General features: G+C 37.6%; 1 protein-coding gene across 1 annotated transcript in view; it reads right to left on the minus strand.

Annotated features, from left to right (window-relative positions):
- The window catches only part of LOC128656841 (vomeronasal type-2 receptor 26-like), a 130076-nt gene that overhangs the window by 18680 nt on the left and 92825 nt on the right, over positions 1 to 18571 (minus strand). Inside the window, exons 4-5 of the mRNA XM_053711007.1 lie at positions 13333 to 13545; positions 12552 to 12675 (exon numbers count right to left, since the gene is read on the minus strand). Coding sequence (XP_053566982.1) covers positions 12552 to 12675; positions 13333 to 13545 — 337 coding nt within the window. The remainder of the gene's footprint in view (positions 1 to 12551; positions 12676 to 13332; positions 13546 to 18571) is intronic.

Genomic DNA, 18571 nt, shown 5'->3' on the forward strand with positions numbered 1-18571 from the left:
TACCTTACCAGCCCTTAAAAGGGCCTTTTGCGGGGCATGCCCCAAAGAAAACTGCTCTTTTGCCTGAAAAAAAAAAACACAATACCACCCCCCAACATTACGACCCACCACACACATACCCCTATTCTAAACCCACCCAAACCCCCCTTAAAAAAACCTAACACTACCCCCCTGAAGATCTCCCTACCTTGTATTCACCCAGCCGGGCAGAACTCTTCATCCGATCCGGGCGATGTCTTCAATCAAGCGGCAGTGAAGTCTTCTTCCATCCCGGCGATGTCTTCAATCAAGCGGCAAAGAAGTCTTCTTCCATCCGGGCGATGTCTTCAAGCAAGCGGCAGAGAGTCTTCTTCCATCCGGCGATGTCTTCAAGCAAAGCGGCATCCATCCGCCGCGGAGCATCCATCCGGCACGACGACTTCCCGACGAATGAGGTTCCTTTAAATGACGTCATCCAAGATGGCGTCCATCTAATTCCGATTGGCTGATAGGATTCTATCAGCCAATCGGAATTAAGGTAGAAAAATCTGATTGGCTGATTGAATCAGCCAATCAGATTCAAGTTCAATCTGATTGGCTGATTGATTTATTTTTTTCAGGCAAAAGAGCAGTTTTCTTTGGGGCATGCCCCGCAAAAGGCCCTTTTAAGGGCTGGTAAGGTAAAAGAGCTAACTTTTTTAATTTAGAATAGGGTAGGGAATTTTTTTTATTTTGGGGGGCTTTATTATTTTATTAGGGGGCTTAGAATAGGTGAAATTAGCTTAAAAATCTGGTAATCTTTTGTAATTTAGTGTTTTGTTTTTTTTGTAATTTAGTTTAGTTTATTTAATTGTATTTTAGTTTAGATATTTGTAGTTTATTTAATTTATTGATAGTGTAGGTGTATTTGTAACTTAGGCTAGGATTTATTTTACAGGTAAATTCGTAATTATTTTAACTAGGTAGCTATTAAATAGTTATTTAATAGTTATTGTACCTAGTTAAAATAAATACCAAGTTACCTGTAAAATAAATATAAACCCTAAAATAGCTACAATGTAATTATTAGTTATATTGTAGCTATCTTAGGGTTTATTTTATAGGTAAGTATTTAGATTTAAATAGGAATATTTTTATTAATAATATTAATATTAGATTTATTTTAATAAGAGTTTAGTTAGGGATATTAGAGTTAGATAGGGTTATTATACTTAATATATATATATATATAATATAATAACGATATTAACTATATTAACCCTAATATAATTAGGGTTAATATAGTTAATATATATAATATAATAACTATATTAACTATATTAACCCTAATATAATTAGGGTTAATATAGTTAATATAGCTGGCGGCGGTGTAGGGGGATTAGATTAGGGGTTAATGTGTTTAATATAGGTGGCGGCGGTGTAGGGGGATTAGATTAGGGGTTAATACATTTATTATAGGTGTCGTCGGTGTAGGGGGATTTAGATTAGATGCAAAAGAGCAGTTTACTTTGTGACAAAGCCCTGCCAAAAGCCCTTTTAAGGGCTGGTAAAAGAGCAGTTTTCTTTGGGGCATGCCCCGCAAAAAGCCCTTTTAAGGGCTGGCAATAGAGCAGTTTACTTTGGGGTAATGCCACGCAAAAAGCCCTTTTCAGGGCTATTTGTAGGGTTAGACTTAGGTTTAGTAATAGGGATAGTTTAGTATTTTAGGGGTTAAATAATTAAATATAGCTGGCGGCGGGGTAGGGGGATTAAATTAGGGGTTAATTAATTTAATATAGGTGGCGGAGGGGTAGGGGGATTAAATTAGGGGTTAATAATTTTAAAATAGATGGCGGCGGGGTAGGAGCTCACTTTAGTGGGTAGGTAAGGTAGATGGCGGCGGTGTAAGGGGCTCACTTTAGGGGGTAGTTTAATATAGTTGGCGACGGTGTAGGGGGATCACATTAGGGGGTAGTTAATGTAGAGGTGGCGGCGGGGTCCGGGAGCGGCGGTTTCTGGGGTTAAATATTTTATTAGGGATTGCGGCGGGGGATCGTGGTTGACAGGTAGATAGACATTGCGCATGCGTTAGGTGTTAGGTTTATTTTGTAGCTAGTTTAGGGAGTTACGGGGCTCCAATAGACAGCGTAAGGCTTACTACGGCTGCTTTTTGTGGCGATGTGAAAATGGAGTAAGATTTCTCCATTTTCGCCACGTAAGTCCTTACGCTCTATATTGGATACCAAACTGCGCTGGTTTGATATACCTGTCTATGGCCCAAAAAACTACGGGCGACGGCAGAAATATACCAGCGCAAAATTCAGCGTCGCCGGCATTTGCGAGCGACGCTGCATAGCGGATCGAGCCCAATAAGTGTAGGTAGGTAGCAGCGACGTTGGGGGGGCAGATTAGGGGTTAATAAATATTATGTAGGTGTCGGCGATGTTAGGGGCAGCAGATTAGGGGTTCATAGGGATAATGTAGGTTGCGGCGGAGTACGGAGCGGCAGATTAGATGTCAATAATTTAATGCAGGTGTCGGTGATGTCGGGGGCGGCAGATTAGGGGTTAATAAGTGTAAGGTTAGGGGTGTTTAGACTCGGGGTACATGTTAGGGTGTTAGGTGCAGACTTAGAAACTGTTTCCCCATAGGAAACAATGGGGCTGCGTTAGGAGCTTAACACTGCTTTTTTGCAGGTGTTAGGTTTTTTTTCTGCCCAAACTGCCCCATTGTTTCCTATGGGGGAATCGTGCACAAGCACGTTTTTCCAGCTAGCCGCTACTGTAAGCAACGCTGGTATTAAGGGTTGAAGTGGCGGTAAATTATGCTCTACGCTCCCTTTTTGGAGCCTAACACAGCCCTTCAGACAACTCTAAATACCAGCGTTGTCTTAAGGGTGCGCTGGAAAAAAAAGCAGCGTTAGCTACGCGGGTCTTTACCGACAAAACTCTAAATCTAGGCGTAAGTGTTTTTCCATTGTCTTTTTATTCTGCATTTATTGATTATGTAATTCTCCCATCAAATTCAAAGTGAATCCACTCCAGAATACAATTTAAAGTATTAACCCTAAATTACAAAGCACTCAAAAGTCTAACGCCCAACTATATTTCCTCTCTCCTCGTGAATTATTCCCCATCCCGTCCTCTTCGATCAACCTCTGACCTACGTCTCTCCACTCCTGTTATCTCTACGTCCCAATCCTGTCTCCCAGACTTCGCACGTGCTGCTCCTGTCCTCTGGAACTCTCTACCCCACTCCATATGACTGTCTCCAACCTTGTATAGCTTCAGATGCTCCTTGAAAACTCACCTATTCAGAGAGGCTTATCATCTCTCCTCCATCTCTCATCCGAACCAAACTAATATATGAACTGCCTAACTCACTGCTGCAACCACAACTGATGTGACTACCCCTAACCTTATGTCTCTGCACCCTGAAATTGTAGACCGTGAGCTCTCCGGAGCAGGGCCCTCTCCCTCCTGTACTAGATTGGTTTAGTTTTGTTATGTTTTGTATTTTATCACAAATCCTTGTCATTGCATACCCCTATCATTGTACCCAGCGCTACGGAATTTGCCGGCACTATACAAATAAATAATAATAATAATAATCGCTAAATGAGAATTAGTGCCACATTTACCCTGTACAAAGTATTGTTTCATTTCTGCGTAACGCTGACAATAACTTAAGTTTCTCAATGTTAAATGGACATAAAACACAATTTGAAACAACTTTTCAATTTACTTATTTTATCACATGTGCTTCCTTCTCTTGCTATCCTTTGTTGAAGGTGCAGCAATGAAAATAGACAAATGAGTGCAGCCACCAATCATCAGCTTGCTCCCAGTATTTAATTGCTACTCCTGATATTACCTAGGTATGCTTTTTAATGAAAGATACCTAAAGAACAAAGCAAATTGAAATTAAGAAATATTGTAATAAAGGTTTGGTAAATTCCATTTGTCTGTGTTGTGGTTGGGATTTCTGGTTTCTTGTGTTTCCTAGAGATCACGTTAGCTGTTTGTGTTATCACATAAATATCATATTAAATACATTTAGATATTTTACTATAAATAGCACCCACTCAAAAGCTATAAAAAGTAATGCAAAAGTATCTAAACTGGTGTAGAATGGTAGATAATGTGGTATATTGTGATCTGATATTATTGGCGTTTTACAACTTTCAATTACCAACAACAAAATAAACACAGCCATAGAGATAGATATAGATAGACAGACAGCTATACATTTCTTGCAGTGACGTGCAGTCACAGGAGGCAGGTGAGGCAGTGCCTCCCCTGGCCAATGTATGTAATAACAGCCTTTTTATTAAAAAAAAAAAAATAGATTTTTTTTTTCATATTTTTTTTTTTATAAAAAAAGGTGACACCCCTCCACCAAATTCATGACTTGTGCTTGTGTAAATTAAAACTTATATAAAAAAACGTAATACAATACAGGCAGTCCTCTGGTTACAGACATCCGACTTAAGTACATCTTGTACTTACATACAGAGAAAATAGAGCTTTATCGACAATCCTTCTTTCCAGGATAATCCAAAATACTGAAAATCCAATTGTCACAAGGACAGAAAGTGATGTGAAATTTTCTGAACAGGGGCACAGATAGCAAAACAAACTTTATCCTATGCTATCCAAAACAAAAAAAAATGTTTGGCTAGAGTTTCACCTAAAAAAAGTGCCTGTTCCAACTTACATACAAATTCAACTTAAGAACAAACCTAAAGTCCCTATCTTGTACGTAACCCGGGGACTGCCTTTACATAATTCAATACATTCATATTGCGCAAGACAAGGGCAGCCAGCTGTCCTTGCATTGCGCAATATGAATGTATTGACTCACTGTGGAAGTGTATGGGCCGCTGAGAGACTGCCACCAAGAGGAGAAAAGGTGCTAATGCAGTGCTCTCCAATGCGCCCCATACACTCCCACTGGAGGCTTCACTCTGAAAGCCTCCGGACTCAGCCCTGGCCGCCTCTCAGAGTCTCAGCCAATCAGAATTCAGCAATTCATCTGAGTCTCTCTGGGGCTGGCTGTCACTGAGTGCCGGGCAGGAAGGAAATGGAATTGAGGCACGCGTCAGCGTGTCACGTGAGGTCACGCTCAGAGCAGCTCAACTCAGAGACGGAGTCAGACGTGGTGGACAGGAGGTGTCAGTGAGTGAACTTTACAGCAACCGTTACCGGAGAACAGACTAAGTCTAATCTATCAGATCTATTAGCGCATCTTTTTTAGGTAGGTGGCGGCACTTGACTGTCGGTGCTATAGCTATTACTAAACCGTGCAATGTGTGGCAGACACACCATGTAAAAACACATTTACAACAGGCATACCATGAAAATGGCTATGTCAATATAAAGGCAAACTGGAAAAATACCAGCTTTTAGGCAAAGGATAAAACTCAAGGGGATATTAATACTTTTTTAAATGTATGCATGTCGATGTCCAAAAAAATAAACACTGTCTTCAAGTTCACTTGATTTTTTGCACTGTGTGGCCTCAGGACCTGCTATCTAAATATCTAAATATGCTCAGTAGCTAATGAGCATATTTAGATATGCTTTTCAACAAAGGATATTGAAATAATTAAGAAAAGCAGATATCCTTTGTTGAAAATCATATCTAAATATGCTCATAGCTAATGAGCATATTTAGATCTGATTTTCTTCATTCTTTTGATATCCTTTGTTGAAAATCAGATCTAAATATGCTCATTAGCTATTGAGCATATTTAGATATTTTTTTTTCAAAAAAAGAAAATCTGATTTTCTTCATTCTTTTGATATCCTTTGTTGAAAAGCATATCTGAATACGCTCAGTAGCTTTTAAGCATATTCAGATATGCTTTTCAACAAAGGATATCAAAAGAATGAAGAAAAACAGATATTCTTTGTTGAAAATCATATCTAAATATGCTCAGTAGCTAATGAGCATATTTAGATATGAGTTTCTTCATTCTTTTGATATCATTTGTTGAAAAGCATATCTAAATATGCTCATTAGCTACTGAGCATATTTAGATATGATTTTCAACAAAGGATATCTGATTGTCTTCATTCTTTTGATATCCTTTGTTGAAAAGCATATCTGAATACGCTCAGTAGCTACTAAGCATATTTAGATATGCTTTTCAACAAAGGATATCAAAAGAATGAAGAAAATCAGATATCCTTTGTTGAAAATCATATCTAAATATGCTCAGTAGCTAATGAGCATATTTAGATCTGAGTTTATTCATTCTTTTGATATCCTTTGTTGAAAAGCATATCTGAATACGCTCAGTAGCTACTAAGCATATTTAGATATGCTTTTCAACAAAGGATATCAAAAGAATGAAGAAAATCAGATATCCTTTGTTGAAAATCATATATAAATATGCTCAGTAGATACTGATTGGTGGCTGCATATAGATACCTCATGCGATTGGCTCGCCCATGTGCATTGCTATTTCTTCAACAAAGGATATCTAAAGAATGAAGGCGTATCCGATTGCTAGCCACTGCCTCACCAGCCTCTGAAGTCACCGCACATCACTGATTTCTTGAGAATCTGCCTGAGCACAGTTTAGGGTCCCGATTACTAGTGGAGCACAAATGTTTTTGCGCAAGCGATAATGGGTTTCTTGCAGGGTTTTGTGCTTGTTAAACTTACCGCTCATATTACGATTTGAAAGTCAATGCGATTACTTGAGCACAATTGCAATTTACGCTAGAATGATTACCGCGACTTGAGAGCTCTCGTTAACTGTTTTGTGTGAACATATATATTTATGTATTTATATGTGTAGAACTGTATTTACAGACACATAAACACATGTGATATATAAGTGCATTGAGCCCTTTGAAATTAAGTAGATACAATACAGAAAAATCAAATTTAAGCAATAATCATTGTTTAATAAAGGTTTTACTGTATATATATATATATATACTATATATATACTGTTTTTTTGTACAATATATATTTATACCTATATATATATATATATAAAAGAACGAGTAGCAAAGGAGTTCTTTCAATTTAAAAACATCCAAAATGTATTGAAAATTAAAGGATAAAAAAAAATTCCAACATGAAAAGGTACCATAGACTGAAAATAAGTTATTAGCAATGAAGCAGCAACAATAACGCTAACATGTTTCGGCTCAGGGCCGTATTCATAGCACTCCTTTGCTACTCTTACTTCTATCTACTGCATTCTTACCAGGATTTGCAAAGGGTTTTTCATTTTTGAATATCGCTCCTCTGCCCCCTTCTGAGCAAGTTACAGCTATTTTACAGCTTAGACCTGGTGTACTACTGAGGTTTCTTTCACATACAGGCTACAGCTGACAGCACCATCCTCATATAGGATTGGACAAGCAGGACACGTGGTTTGGCTACATGCACCGCTACAGGGAGACGTTAAAGTTTGGTTGATTGACAGTCAGTGGGACAAACTCGCAAACACGCTGAGGCTGCAGCTGACATGGTCAGTGTTTAACATTGAATGGGCACCAGGACCGGTGAGTGGATCCAGCTGCATAGTGGTTTAAGGTATATCCGTATATCACCTAAGGTGGTTTATGATCCTTACTAATAGTGCCTATCTTTCTGCCTTTTGCTTACAATGCATTACTTTGATTGTTCATCATATTTAGTGCCTATTATAGCTTGTGGATACATCTGGAAACTAAAGGTTTGCGGAAATTCCTACAGCCTGTCAGTCTGTCAGTCTTACATTTGTGATTGCCTCTTTTCTTCAAAGAAGTATATATTTTGCATAAACTGCTTCTATTGAACAGCACACATATGGTCTATGGACAATAGCTGTTGTGGCACACAGGCTTATTAGGCTTGATTATTGATCCCATACACCTTCATTTTCTCTTTGTTTGTATCTATCTATCTATCTATCTATCTATCTATCTATCTATCTATATCCCCCATGTGTATCTGCACTCACAATTCAGGTGGGTCATCGACCAGGGTGCAAAGTCAGTATATCAATAGATTTTTTTCTTCAAGCAGGTACTGCACTCGCTGGGTTTAGATAAAATAATACTTATTTATTACGTGGTAACGTTTCAGGGTTCGCAGACCCATTCCCCCGACCAAACAATGTGCAAGAGAAAACAGTGAATCTTAAATGTTCTAAGCCCCACCCATCAAGCAGTTCAAAGAATTGAACCAACACTGTGTTTCCATGGCAACATCACAGTTGCCTGGTTACAGACATATATAAACATCTATAAACATTAAATGCATAGTGTGTTCCCATCACAAAAAAATAGTTTCTAGTGTAAACAAATCAACGTGCATAAGTACCATTCAGCTGTAATTAGTACCAAGTGTATCACTTAATCAAAATTTGTAGATTCAAGGTTAAATAGCATTACACAAATTAATTCATATGTATCACATTAAGTTAAAACATCAAGTACAACAAGTTACACGTGGATGCAGAAGCAGATATAGTGACAGATGTATACATGTATATATGTGTTTGGTAATATAATATATGTCTAATATCTCCAGACTACCCTGTCATTGTGGCACTTAATCTTGTCTCCTGTTTGCAATCCTGTTATTGTGGTTACCATAGTCAAAGATCAGTGTGTATATAACTCATAGTGCATATTGTAATAACATCATTAGGAGAATCTTATTTAAATCATGGTTACGTGTTAGGTTTATAGATTCCTGCTTAAGATATAGCTCATTCAGTCAGTGATTAATAGTACGCTGCTAGGCAACATCTCTCTGATCCGTAATGGATTGGGCACAGTTTTACAGAGCCGACATGTGCATGGTTTCAGGTATAGCCCAAGCACATGCCTAATTAGCATACTGCTGTGACGTATGCTATACAGCGCTCAATACAAAGTAAATAGGAATGTTGCGTATTTAAGCCTTACTACTATAACCAGATATGTGACTAGTACATCTTCCTAATGTGTGTGTTTTAGCGATACTCAATATATGTATACAAAAGAGGACTAATCAGTGCTAGAGTCTAAAGGAGTCTCAGGCCAATATGCGCAAAGCAGACAGACTCAGGGGGAGGTGTATCAATCTTATTCTATTAACCCAGACTTAATGACATATCAATCTAATAATCACAACAGTATCAACTCATACCCACTCAGTTACAAATCTAGTGTTTTTCAAGTACTCAGTGAAGTAAATAATAATTTAGCCTGTGACAAGTAGTTTGTTGACATATATATCTAATGTATAGCAATTCTATGTGTGTACGTATATTGCTATATTAAATCCTAACACTTATTTATATATTATTATAATCATGTATGTACATATATTTGATACTCTAAACCAAAAGCTACTCAGTATTATTCTGACATAAGTGTTTCCATTATAGTATCAACATGTTCTGGTTATATCACAGTTATTATCTCTGTCAGTTATTGACAATATTAGCAATATTACTGTTGTTATCCATGTGCCAACCCAGCTAGTGGTGTGTGATCAGACCTCATCTGTAAAACCATAGGTCTGTCTACTGACAGTGACAATCATGGTTTACTAGCATACCTTGTGTCAGAGTATGAATGACTCTTACAGCAAAACCTCATATCATTGGTCTACTGTTCACAAATGACAATCAAGGTCATAACTTGAGCTGTAATATCAGACTAAGTTTGAATAAGTATCAGAGTCAAGTGTAGTTTATGGGTCTATAGATGAACCAGTAGCGATTCAAGACATGCAAAGCACCTAGGTCAGCGATCCTACAATATCATGTCTTGTATGGTACCCCCTTAGGTCATCATTGCTGTTTCAGGCATCATATAGATCTCAATCCTATTAGGCCAAACCAGGATCATGCTATATATAGACCTAGTGTGGACCCCATTATGGCATGGAATCCGCGCTGGTCCGATGTCCCAGACGAGCGCAATTAATGCTCGAGCCAGAGCATTAATTGGCGCTCCACTTGTAATCTGATCCTTAGTTTATCTTCTTTGCTGTGTCCAATTAGAGATAGCTGTAAATGAGTTTGTATACTTAACTAAGCAACAACTGTGTAGTATATAGCCGGCCAGACGACATATGGCATACATAAGTATACAGTATGCTTTTTACTTTCTTTTGGATGAGTTGAGAAAAGTACAGTTTGTTATTCAATCACAAATAGAAGAGATGCTGATCTATACTTTATATCATGTGCCGGTATGGAAGAGAGGAAGTGATAGAAAGGATAAATTCAACAAGCTAGAGATCTATTGGATGTTTGCACTAAAAACTAGCAGTCCTCAGGGACTAAATATGAGAAGGGATTTAGATTTATTTACATGATCTTTTTATTCTCTCTCTCTTCCATTTTTTACTAACATGTATATGTTGTAGGCTTCACAATATAAATGTGTCAATACATAGTTACATTTATTTTAACTTTATCATTCTAGACATTTTTAAGGGACTAATATCAAATGGTGTTAACACATGATTTTCTATGAAGAAACTAATCTCTTTATTAGATTGTTACAAATGAAATATTAATCAGATATTTTAAAGAATTAGCATTTTTCTCTCCCCGCTTTTTTTATGAGCTAGCGTGTATTTAAAACGGTGTTAAATATAATACAGATAATCTTGATATCTATCAACAAATAGTTATTCTTTGAAAAGGGAATTGTAAAAAATATTTTTTCCAATAATGTAACCGACATACTAATGGCTAGATAGAATTACAATATGTTTCCTAGCTTTTTGTCTTTTCTAATATAATGAGATGTATCGCTTTAAGAGAATTCTAAAAAATAGAGGTGTGTTCAGGTAGACTAACATGCAGTGAATCAAAAGTGCATGCACGAAACGCGTTTGCAGGTATATCTGTTCACACACACCGTGATTTGATCTTATGGATGCCATATATCGTTTGTGCTTTTAAATGGATTGAATAAAGCATTGGATTTTATCTCATGTGTGGAGCATTTCTGGACACAGTGCGCTTCATATTCTGGTAATTCTATTGCACTAACTATTACATACCTTCTCCTTTACTCACTCTCCTTTGTTCTGGGTTCAGAGGTTACAGCGACTAGGGCTGTGGAATCTACAATCAAGGTGAGAACTATTGTGCTCTTTCCCTGATGTGACTTGTTTGATGTAAATAAATTTGTGTTCTTAACTAAGCAACAACTGTGTAGTATGTAGCCGGCCAGACAACCTGTGGCAAACATAAGTATAGCACAAAAACAAGTGTAAAAAAAGTACACTGCAGTAGCGCTAAATCTATACCCCAAAGTACAAATATATTTCCACAAAACAAAACATAAGCACGATATAGAAACTTAATAGAAAATAGTCTCAGACGTTATAACATGTGCCTGATACAGTATAAACAAATAATATAGTGTATACAAACTTAGTGCTCCAAGTGTATATCCAAAAGTGTAAGCACACATCCAAAGTACATCAGAGTCCAGCAGCACATCTTACTACGGTCAGTCCTCAGACCTCAAAGAATATCACTGTAAAGAAAAGAAGGAGAGGAGCACAAACTCAAATGCAGAGTATAAATTCTTTTAATACAGCCACACGCAAGACAAGTGGCAACTTACAGGATAAAAAATTAAAAACAGCAATTGATACAATATATGTGGTATACACATATGACTTATCCCCACGGCATCTACTGCACAGGCAACTCCAGTTGGATTGGTGTCCCTCTGATGTCCAGAACCATTCAGTAACGTGATCTTCAGAGAGAGTTCCCAACGTGTAAGTGTCCGTGATCTCAGTACAGCAGCCGATGGGAGTCTCTATAGCACCGGTGTCAGATTTTACTACCAGTGTAAAGTATTCAAACAAGATCCTCGGCGCACAAACCAAACCGTTCCTTCCTGCAGTCCGGGAACGTTTGGCGGCTTCACAGGATTAAGTAGCTAGCTAGGTTGGTGGTCCTCTACGCGTTTCATCCCGTCACAGCGGGACTCATTACTCTTGACAAAGTCCCGCTGTGACGGGACGAAACGTTCCCGGACTGCAGGAAGGAACGGTTTGGTTTGTGCGGCGAGGATCTTGTTTGAATACTTTACACTGGTGCTATAGAGACTCCCGTTGGCTGCTGTACTGAGATCACGGACACTTACACATTGGGAACTCTCTCTGAAGATCACGTTACTAAATGGTTCCGGACATCAGAGGGACACCAATCCAACCGGAGTTGCCTATGCAGTAGATGCTGTGGGGATAAGTCATATGTGTATACCACATATATTGTATCAATTGCTGTTTTTATTTTTTTATCCTGTAGGTTGCCACTTATCTTGCATGTGGCTGTATTAAAAGAATTTATACTTTGCATTTGAGTTTGCGCTCCTCTCCTTCTTTTCTTTACAAACATAAGTATACAGTATGCTTTTTACTTTCATTTGGATGAGTTGTGAAAATTACAGCTTGTTATTCAGTCACAAATGTAAGAGGTACTGATCTATACTTTAGCACAAGTACAGACCCATAATCATCTTTATCTTCTTGATAAATGTCCTATACTGGGGCTGTAGCATTTACCATCTGTATGAGTTCAGCTTACGGATGTAACAGTAAGTGTATTGTTATCTCACCCGTTGCATTAGTGATTGATCCTACTGAACATGGAACACAGTCATAGCAACAGCTGTGTTGACCCTGACGAGTAGATTTTCTGTAACCTGGGTGGCAGGTATCACTGCACGTGGAGCGGGGGATCTATTCAAAGGAAAAAGGGGGAATTATTTATACCTCAGCAAAGGGATTTCTCATGTTTAGAAACTAACATATTTTCATGATGGAGTTTCTGATAAGACTTGTAACCTAAAAAACAAGTCGACTAGATTAGAGTGTGGATTGTTTCTATGTCAAAAGGACAAAAACAAAATATTTAAAGAATAAAATGTGGTAAAATAAATCTAAACTCATTACTTGACTAACATTTTTAAAATGATTACATCACACCAAACTGTACCGTATCCTCTCACCGGTAGGGAGGTCTGCCTGCTTTTTTACATCTGCAGTGTTTCTGGCCATGGCAATTGTCCTTGGTTTTTAAGTACTATCACTGCTCCTACCATTAGATCCCTGACCCAGTCCAGCCCCTTCACAACAACATGTCCAGTCAACCCATGATATATTAATAGCCCCAACAACAAAAGACTGATGGGCACCTGCACAAATCTATTCATCCATTTTCTACATTTTGTGGTTAACCACAATTTCACCTGTTCTCTAACTCATCTGGAATTAGGCAATCACATGTCAGTACATTTGATTTGTGAATGCTCTAACATACAAATAAGCAAATAAACAGATAAACCTTCAGATGTTAATTTGTTTAGTATCTCTATCTACATATACTAATTACTGTACCTCTGTGAACATTTGGTGCCACTGGATTGCGGTTGTATTGATAAAAAACTGATCTTTCTCCGGTGCAGAAGCGTTGAAGTTTCCAATACTGATCGGACCGTCAGGCAATATCCAGTTCACAATATCATAATACCATGGGAGGTTCCCGACCTCATCAAAATAGATTGTATCCGAGAGAAGTGAGAAGTGAAGGCTCTGCAGATAATGACGCAACTGAAACATATTTATCAAAGGAAGAACATTTCAGTATTAAGTGTTCTTAAAGAACCATGCAAGGAACACTAGACTAGCTCACTTGCTGCCCCTCAAACCTCCAAAACCAACAATTTTATCCTTTTTTTTCATTGTATATTTATCTCAACCAGAGACCAGGGAATCATGAAGGGATCATGTAACCTCAATAGACAACCAGGGGCCATGGTTTTTAAATACTTAAAAAGATTTGCAGCTGCTCTAGGTACAAAATAAACCAGTGTCTTAATTTTACCTTTTAGTAGATTAAATACACTTAATGGGACATGATACACAAATCTTGAAGCATTTGGAAGTGATGCAGTATAACTGTAAAAATCTGACTAGAAAATATCACCTGGACATCTCTATGTAAAAAAGGAATATCTTTTACTTCAAATTCCCTAAGTATTCACACCCCACTGTAAAGAGACTTTAAGCAGCCAATCAGAATGCTTGTCCCACGACTTGCTAGGGAGCGTGCATCTTTCATGTGCAGGCACCGTTATGTTATTTCCTATTCAGTTTAAATAAGTTCTATGAAATCTCATGAGATAACAGCAAAGGCAGAGCATTACCTCAGCACTGTTGATATTGATTAGCCATTGTTTTTTTTTTTTTGTTTTTTTAACTTGATACAACAGCTGAAATATAACTGTTCACAGAGCACTTACTCTGATGAGCTGAAGAAATTTTAAGGTAACATATCTTCCTATTTTTTATAGAGATGCTCAGGTGATATTTTCTTGTCAGCTTTTTACAGTTATGCTGCATCACTTTTAAGTGATTTAACACATGAGTATTATGTCCCTTTAAAGTTAACATTTAGGGCTATATTACAAGCAAGAAGGTCATTATTGTGGGTGTTTGCACGCATCAGATTTTTTCTTGTATTACAATTTGATAGTAAACATGGTTACTTGAGCGCAATTGAAGTTAACACGTGTCGGGTTAGTACACCTCAGAGCTCTGGCTAAATGTATTGTGATACAAAAAAGTGTCAAAACACATAAAAAACATAATTTATGTAAGAACTTACCTGATAAATTAATTTCTTTTATATTGGCAAGAGTCCATGAGCTAGTGACGTATGGGATATACAATCCTTACCAGGAGGGGCAAAGTTTCCCAAACCTCAAATGCCTATAAATACACCCATCACCACACCCACAATTCAATTTAACGAATAGCCAAGTAGTGTGGTGATAAAATAAGGAGTAAAATAGCATACAAGAAGAGGAACTGGAAATAAAATTGTCCTTTTATACAAAAATCATAACCACAAAAAGAGGTGGGCCTCAGGGACTCTTGCCAATATGAAAGAAATTAATTTATCAGGTAAGTTCTTACATAAATTATGTTTTCTTTCATGTAATTGGCAAGAGTCCATGAGCTAGTGACGTATGGGATAGAAATACCCAAGATGTGGAAGACCACAGAAGAGTCACTAGAAAGGGAGGGATAAAATAAAAACAGCCATTTCCGCTGAAAAAATTAAATCCATACAAAAATAAGTTTTTCTCATAAATTGAAGAAAAAAAACTTAAAACATAAGCAGAAGAATCAAACTGAAACAGCTGCCTGAAGAACTTTTCTACCAAAAACTGCTTCAAAAGAAGCAAATACATCAGAATGATAAAATTTAGAAAATGTATGCAAAGAAAACAAAGTTATTGTTTTGCAAAACTAAACAACCAAAGCTTAATTTTTAAAAACCCAAGAAGTGACAACTGAACTAGTAGAAGGAGCTGTAATTCTCTGCAGTGAAGACTGACCCACCTCCAAATAAGCTATAAGAAACAAAAGCTTAACCAAGAAATGGTAGAAGTTTTCTGTCCTTCCTCGGATCAGAAAAAACAACAAATAGGCTAGAAGTCTTCCTGAAACTAATAGTAGCTTCGACATGTTTCAAAGCTCTTAGGATATACAAAGAAAGTAAAGATCTCTTAAAAGAATTCTTAGGATTAGGACATGAGGAAGGAACAACAATTTCCCTACCAATATTGTAAGAAATCACAACCTTAGGAAGCCTAAATGAAAGAGCCTGCAAATCCTTAAAAAAAATTTTTAAGACTCCAAGAAGGAGAAATTGATTAAATAACAGACTTGATATGAACCATAGTCTGAACAAAATAGTAAATGTCAGGAAAAATAGTAGTCTTTTCTTATAAAAAGAAACAGAAAAATCAAAGATATGTCTCTAAAAAAATACAGACAAATCTTAAACCAAACCATCCTGAAGAAACTGTAAAATTCTAGGAATTCTAAGAGAATGCCAAGACAATTTATGAGAACACCACAAATTATAGATTTACCAAACCTTATAATAAATGTTCTTAAAAACAGACTTATAAGCCTGCAACATAGTGATAATAAACTGAGTCAGAGAAACCTCTATGACTAAACACGAAACAATTTCAATACCTTCAAATTAGTAATTTGAAATCCCAATGGAAAAATAGCCCCTAAAACAAGAGGGCTAGCCAAAGGAAAAATAGCCAAGGATGGTAACTGGACATCCGAACAAGATCCACATACCAAACCTGAGAGGCCATGCTGATGCTATCAGAAACATATGAGACTATTCCAAAATGATCTTGAAGAACACCTTTGGAAGAAAAGAGGCACCCAATGTGTGCATCTGAAGCAAGATTTCAAACTCGCACAGCAGTACTCTATACACAGGGTACTCACACTTTCGAAGAGCACACCAATGTGCTTATAGAAATGGGCTGGTTATAAGAGCTAACCAGCTGGCTCTCTCCAGTGCTGACTCTCCCCACTCAGGCGGTATGGTAGTGACAGGCTCGCTATTAAAGGAAATGCAGATGATGGTATAAAATCAAATCCTTTTTTGTTTATACACTGCAGACAAAGACTGTCAAAGAATATCCTTATAAGATAGCAAATAGCAACAATAGTGTTAGTTTTTGCTACGCGTTTCTCGGCTCTCCTGGCCATTTCATCAGGCATAATTATACAAACATTTAAACTGGATTATATTGCCGCTCACTACCATACCTCTATATGCCCTTCCCCCTTTGGGGGTGTGAATTTGGACCTATCGTAAGCCAAAATCATAGAGAGCGGCTATATAAGCCGGTTCAAATGTTTGTATAATTATGCCTGATGAAACGGCCAGGAAAGCTGAGAAACACGTAGCAAAAACTAACACTATTATTGCTATTTGCTAGCTTATTAGGATATTCTTTGACAGTCTTTATCTGCAGTGTATAAACAATAAAGGATTTGATTTTATACCATTGTCTGCATATCCTTTAAGAGCGAGCCTGTCACTACCATACCGCCTGAGTGGGGAGAGTCAGCACCGGAGAGAGCCAGCTGGTTAGCTCTTATAACCAGCCCATTTCTACAAGCACATTGGTGTGCTCTGCGAAAGTGTGAGTACCCTGTGTATAGAGTACTGCTGTGCGAGTTTGAAATATTGCTTCAGATACACACATTGGGCGCCTCTTTTTGTTTGAATATCTGCAGATCTGCCAGTTTGAGGTTGAAGAAGGGAGAGTGCTGCCTGAATCCTTGTGTGTTGACGTCATAATTTGGGAGTTATTGGACTGTAGCATCTAGACTTTGATCTTACAGATTTAACTGGACATTTTCGTTTTATTTTTGGATATTTTGGTATTTTGTATTTTTCAACTTTTACTGAGGTGCCACTATTTATTCTGAAACCATTGTATAATGTGGAGTAGCTTAGTTTATTTTTAGAGGTATATATGCATGGACATCAGTTCAATTCCCTCTGTATATATTGTACATTAGCGCCCTCTAGTGTGTGTTCACAATATTTGGAAGAAAAAAACAGAGGTGGAAGGATGTAGCCAGGTTGCAAAAACCAAAACACTGCTAAAGTATCCACCATTTCCACCTGAGGATCCCTAGACCTGAAAAGGTGCCTGGGAAATTAGCAGAACACATCTGTATAGAGATACCACTCTCCCAGATGTAAAGACTGACGGTTGAGATAATCCATCTCCCAAATGTCTAAACCTGAGATATAAATCGTAAAGATTAGACAGGAGATGAAAACCACCTAAGAACGTATTCAAGATACTTCTTAATTGCTAAGGAACTGCGAGTCCCTATTAAATGATTGACATATGCCACAACTGTGATTTTGTCTGTTGAAAGAAAAAATATCTCCTAAACGAAGCCAAGCCTGAAAGAGCTCTGAAAATAGCACAGCGTTCAAAATATCGATTGGAAACCGCGCATCTTGAAGTTTCCAAACCGCTTGTGCTGTCAAAGACCCTCAGACAGCTCCCCAACCTGCAAGACTTGCATCCATTAAGAATACAGTCCAGGAAGGATGAACAAAAGGACCCCTGAATAAAACGATGATAGACTAATCATCAAAAACAGAGAGAGTAGAGTGTTAGAATTTCAGAATATCAACTGTGATATCTGAAAACAATCCCTGTATTAGATTTAGTATGCAAAGCAAAAAGAGGTCTCAGATGAAAAACGAGCAAAGGGAACCACGCCAATACTGCAGTTATGAGACCTAAGACTTTCATGCACACTGAAAGAAATATTCCAGACTGTAAGTTAAACAGGCTAATGTACATTTGTCTGATAAAGACAAAGACATGAACAGAGAATCCATCTAAAAACCCAAAAAGAAGAAGTGACCCTTGTCTGAGGAATCACAAAACTCTTAGGTAAATTGAATTCTCCATCTTTTGAAGAAACAAAACTTAATTGATTCATAAGAGATTCCAAAAAAGAAAGATCCATATATATGAATACTGCTCTTTCATATGTATTAGGTACTTGTAAGCACGTCTAATTACCCGTAAGGGACTCAAAACACTGCTCGTTTAATCAACCTCGGAAGAATGAAAGGCTGAATGGACCTCACCAGGAATCTAATCTGCAACCCTCAGGTTGCTACAGAGCTCAGCCACAGTGCATTAGTATGCTAAGCTATCTGTCCATCTTAATAAAAGAAAATGCTAAGCTAATAGATACCATCCAAATAAGGAAG

Source organism: Bombina bombina, chromosome 4 (genome assembly GCF_027579735.1).
Source record: "Bombina bombina isolate aBomBom1 chromosome 4, aBomBom1.pri, whole genome shotgun sequence".
NCBI classification, from domain to species: Eukaryota; Metazoa; Chordata; class Amphibia; order Anura; family Bombinatoridae; genus Bombina; species Bombina bombina.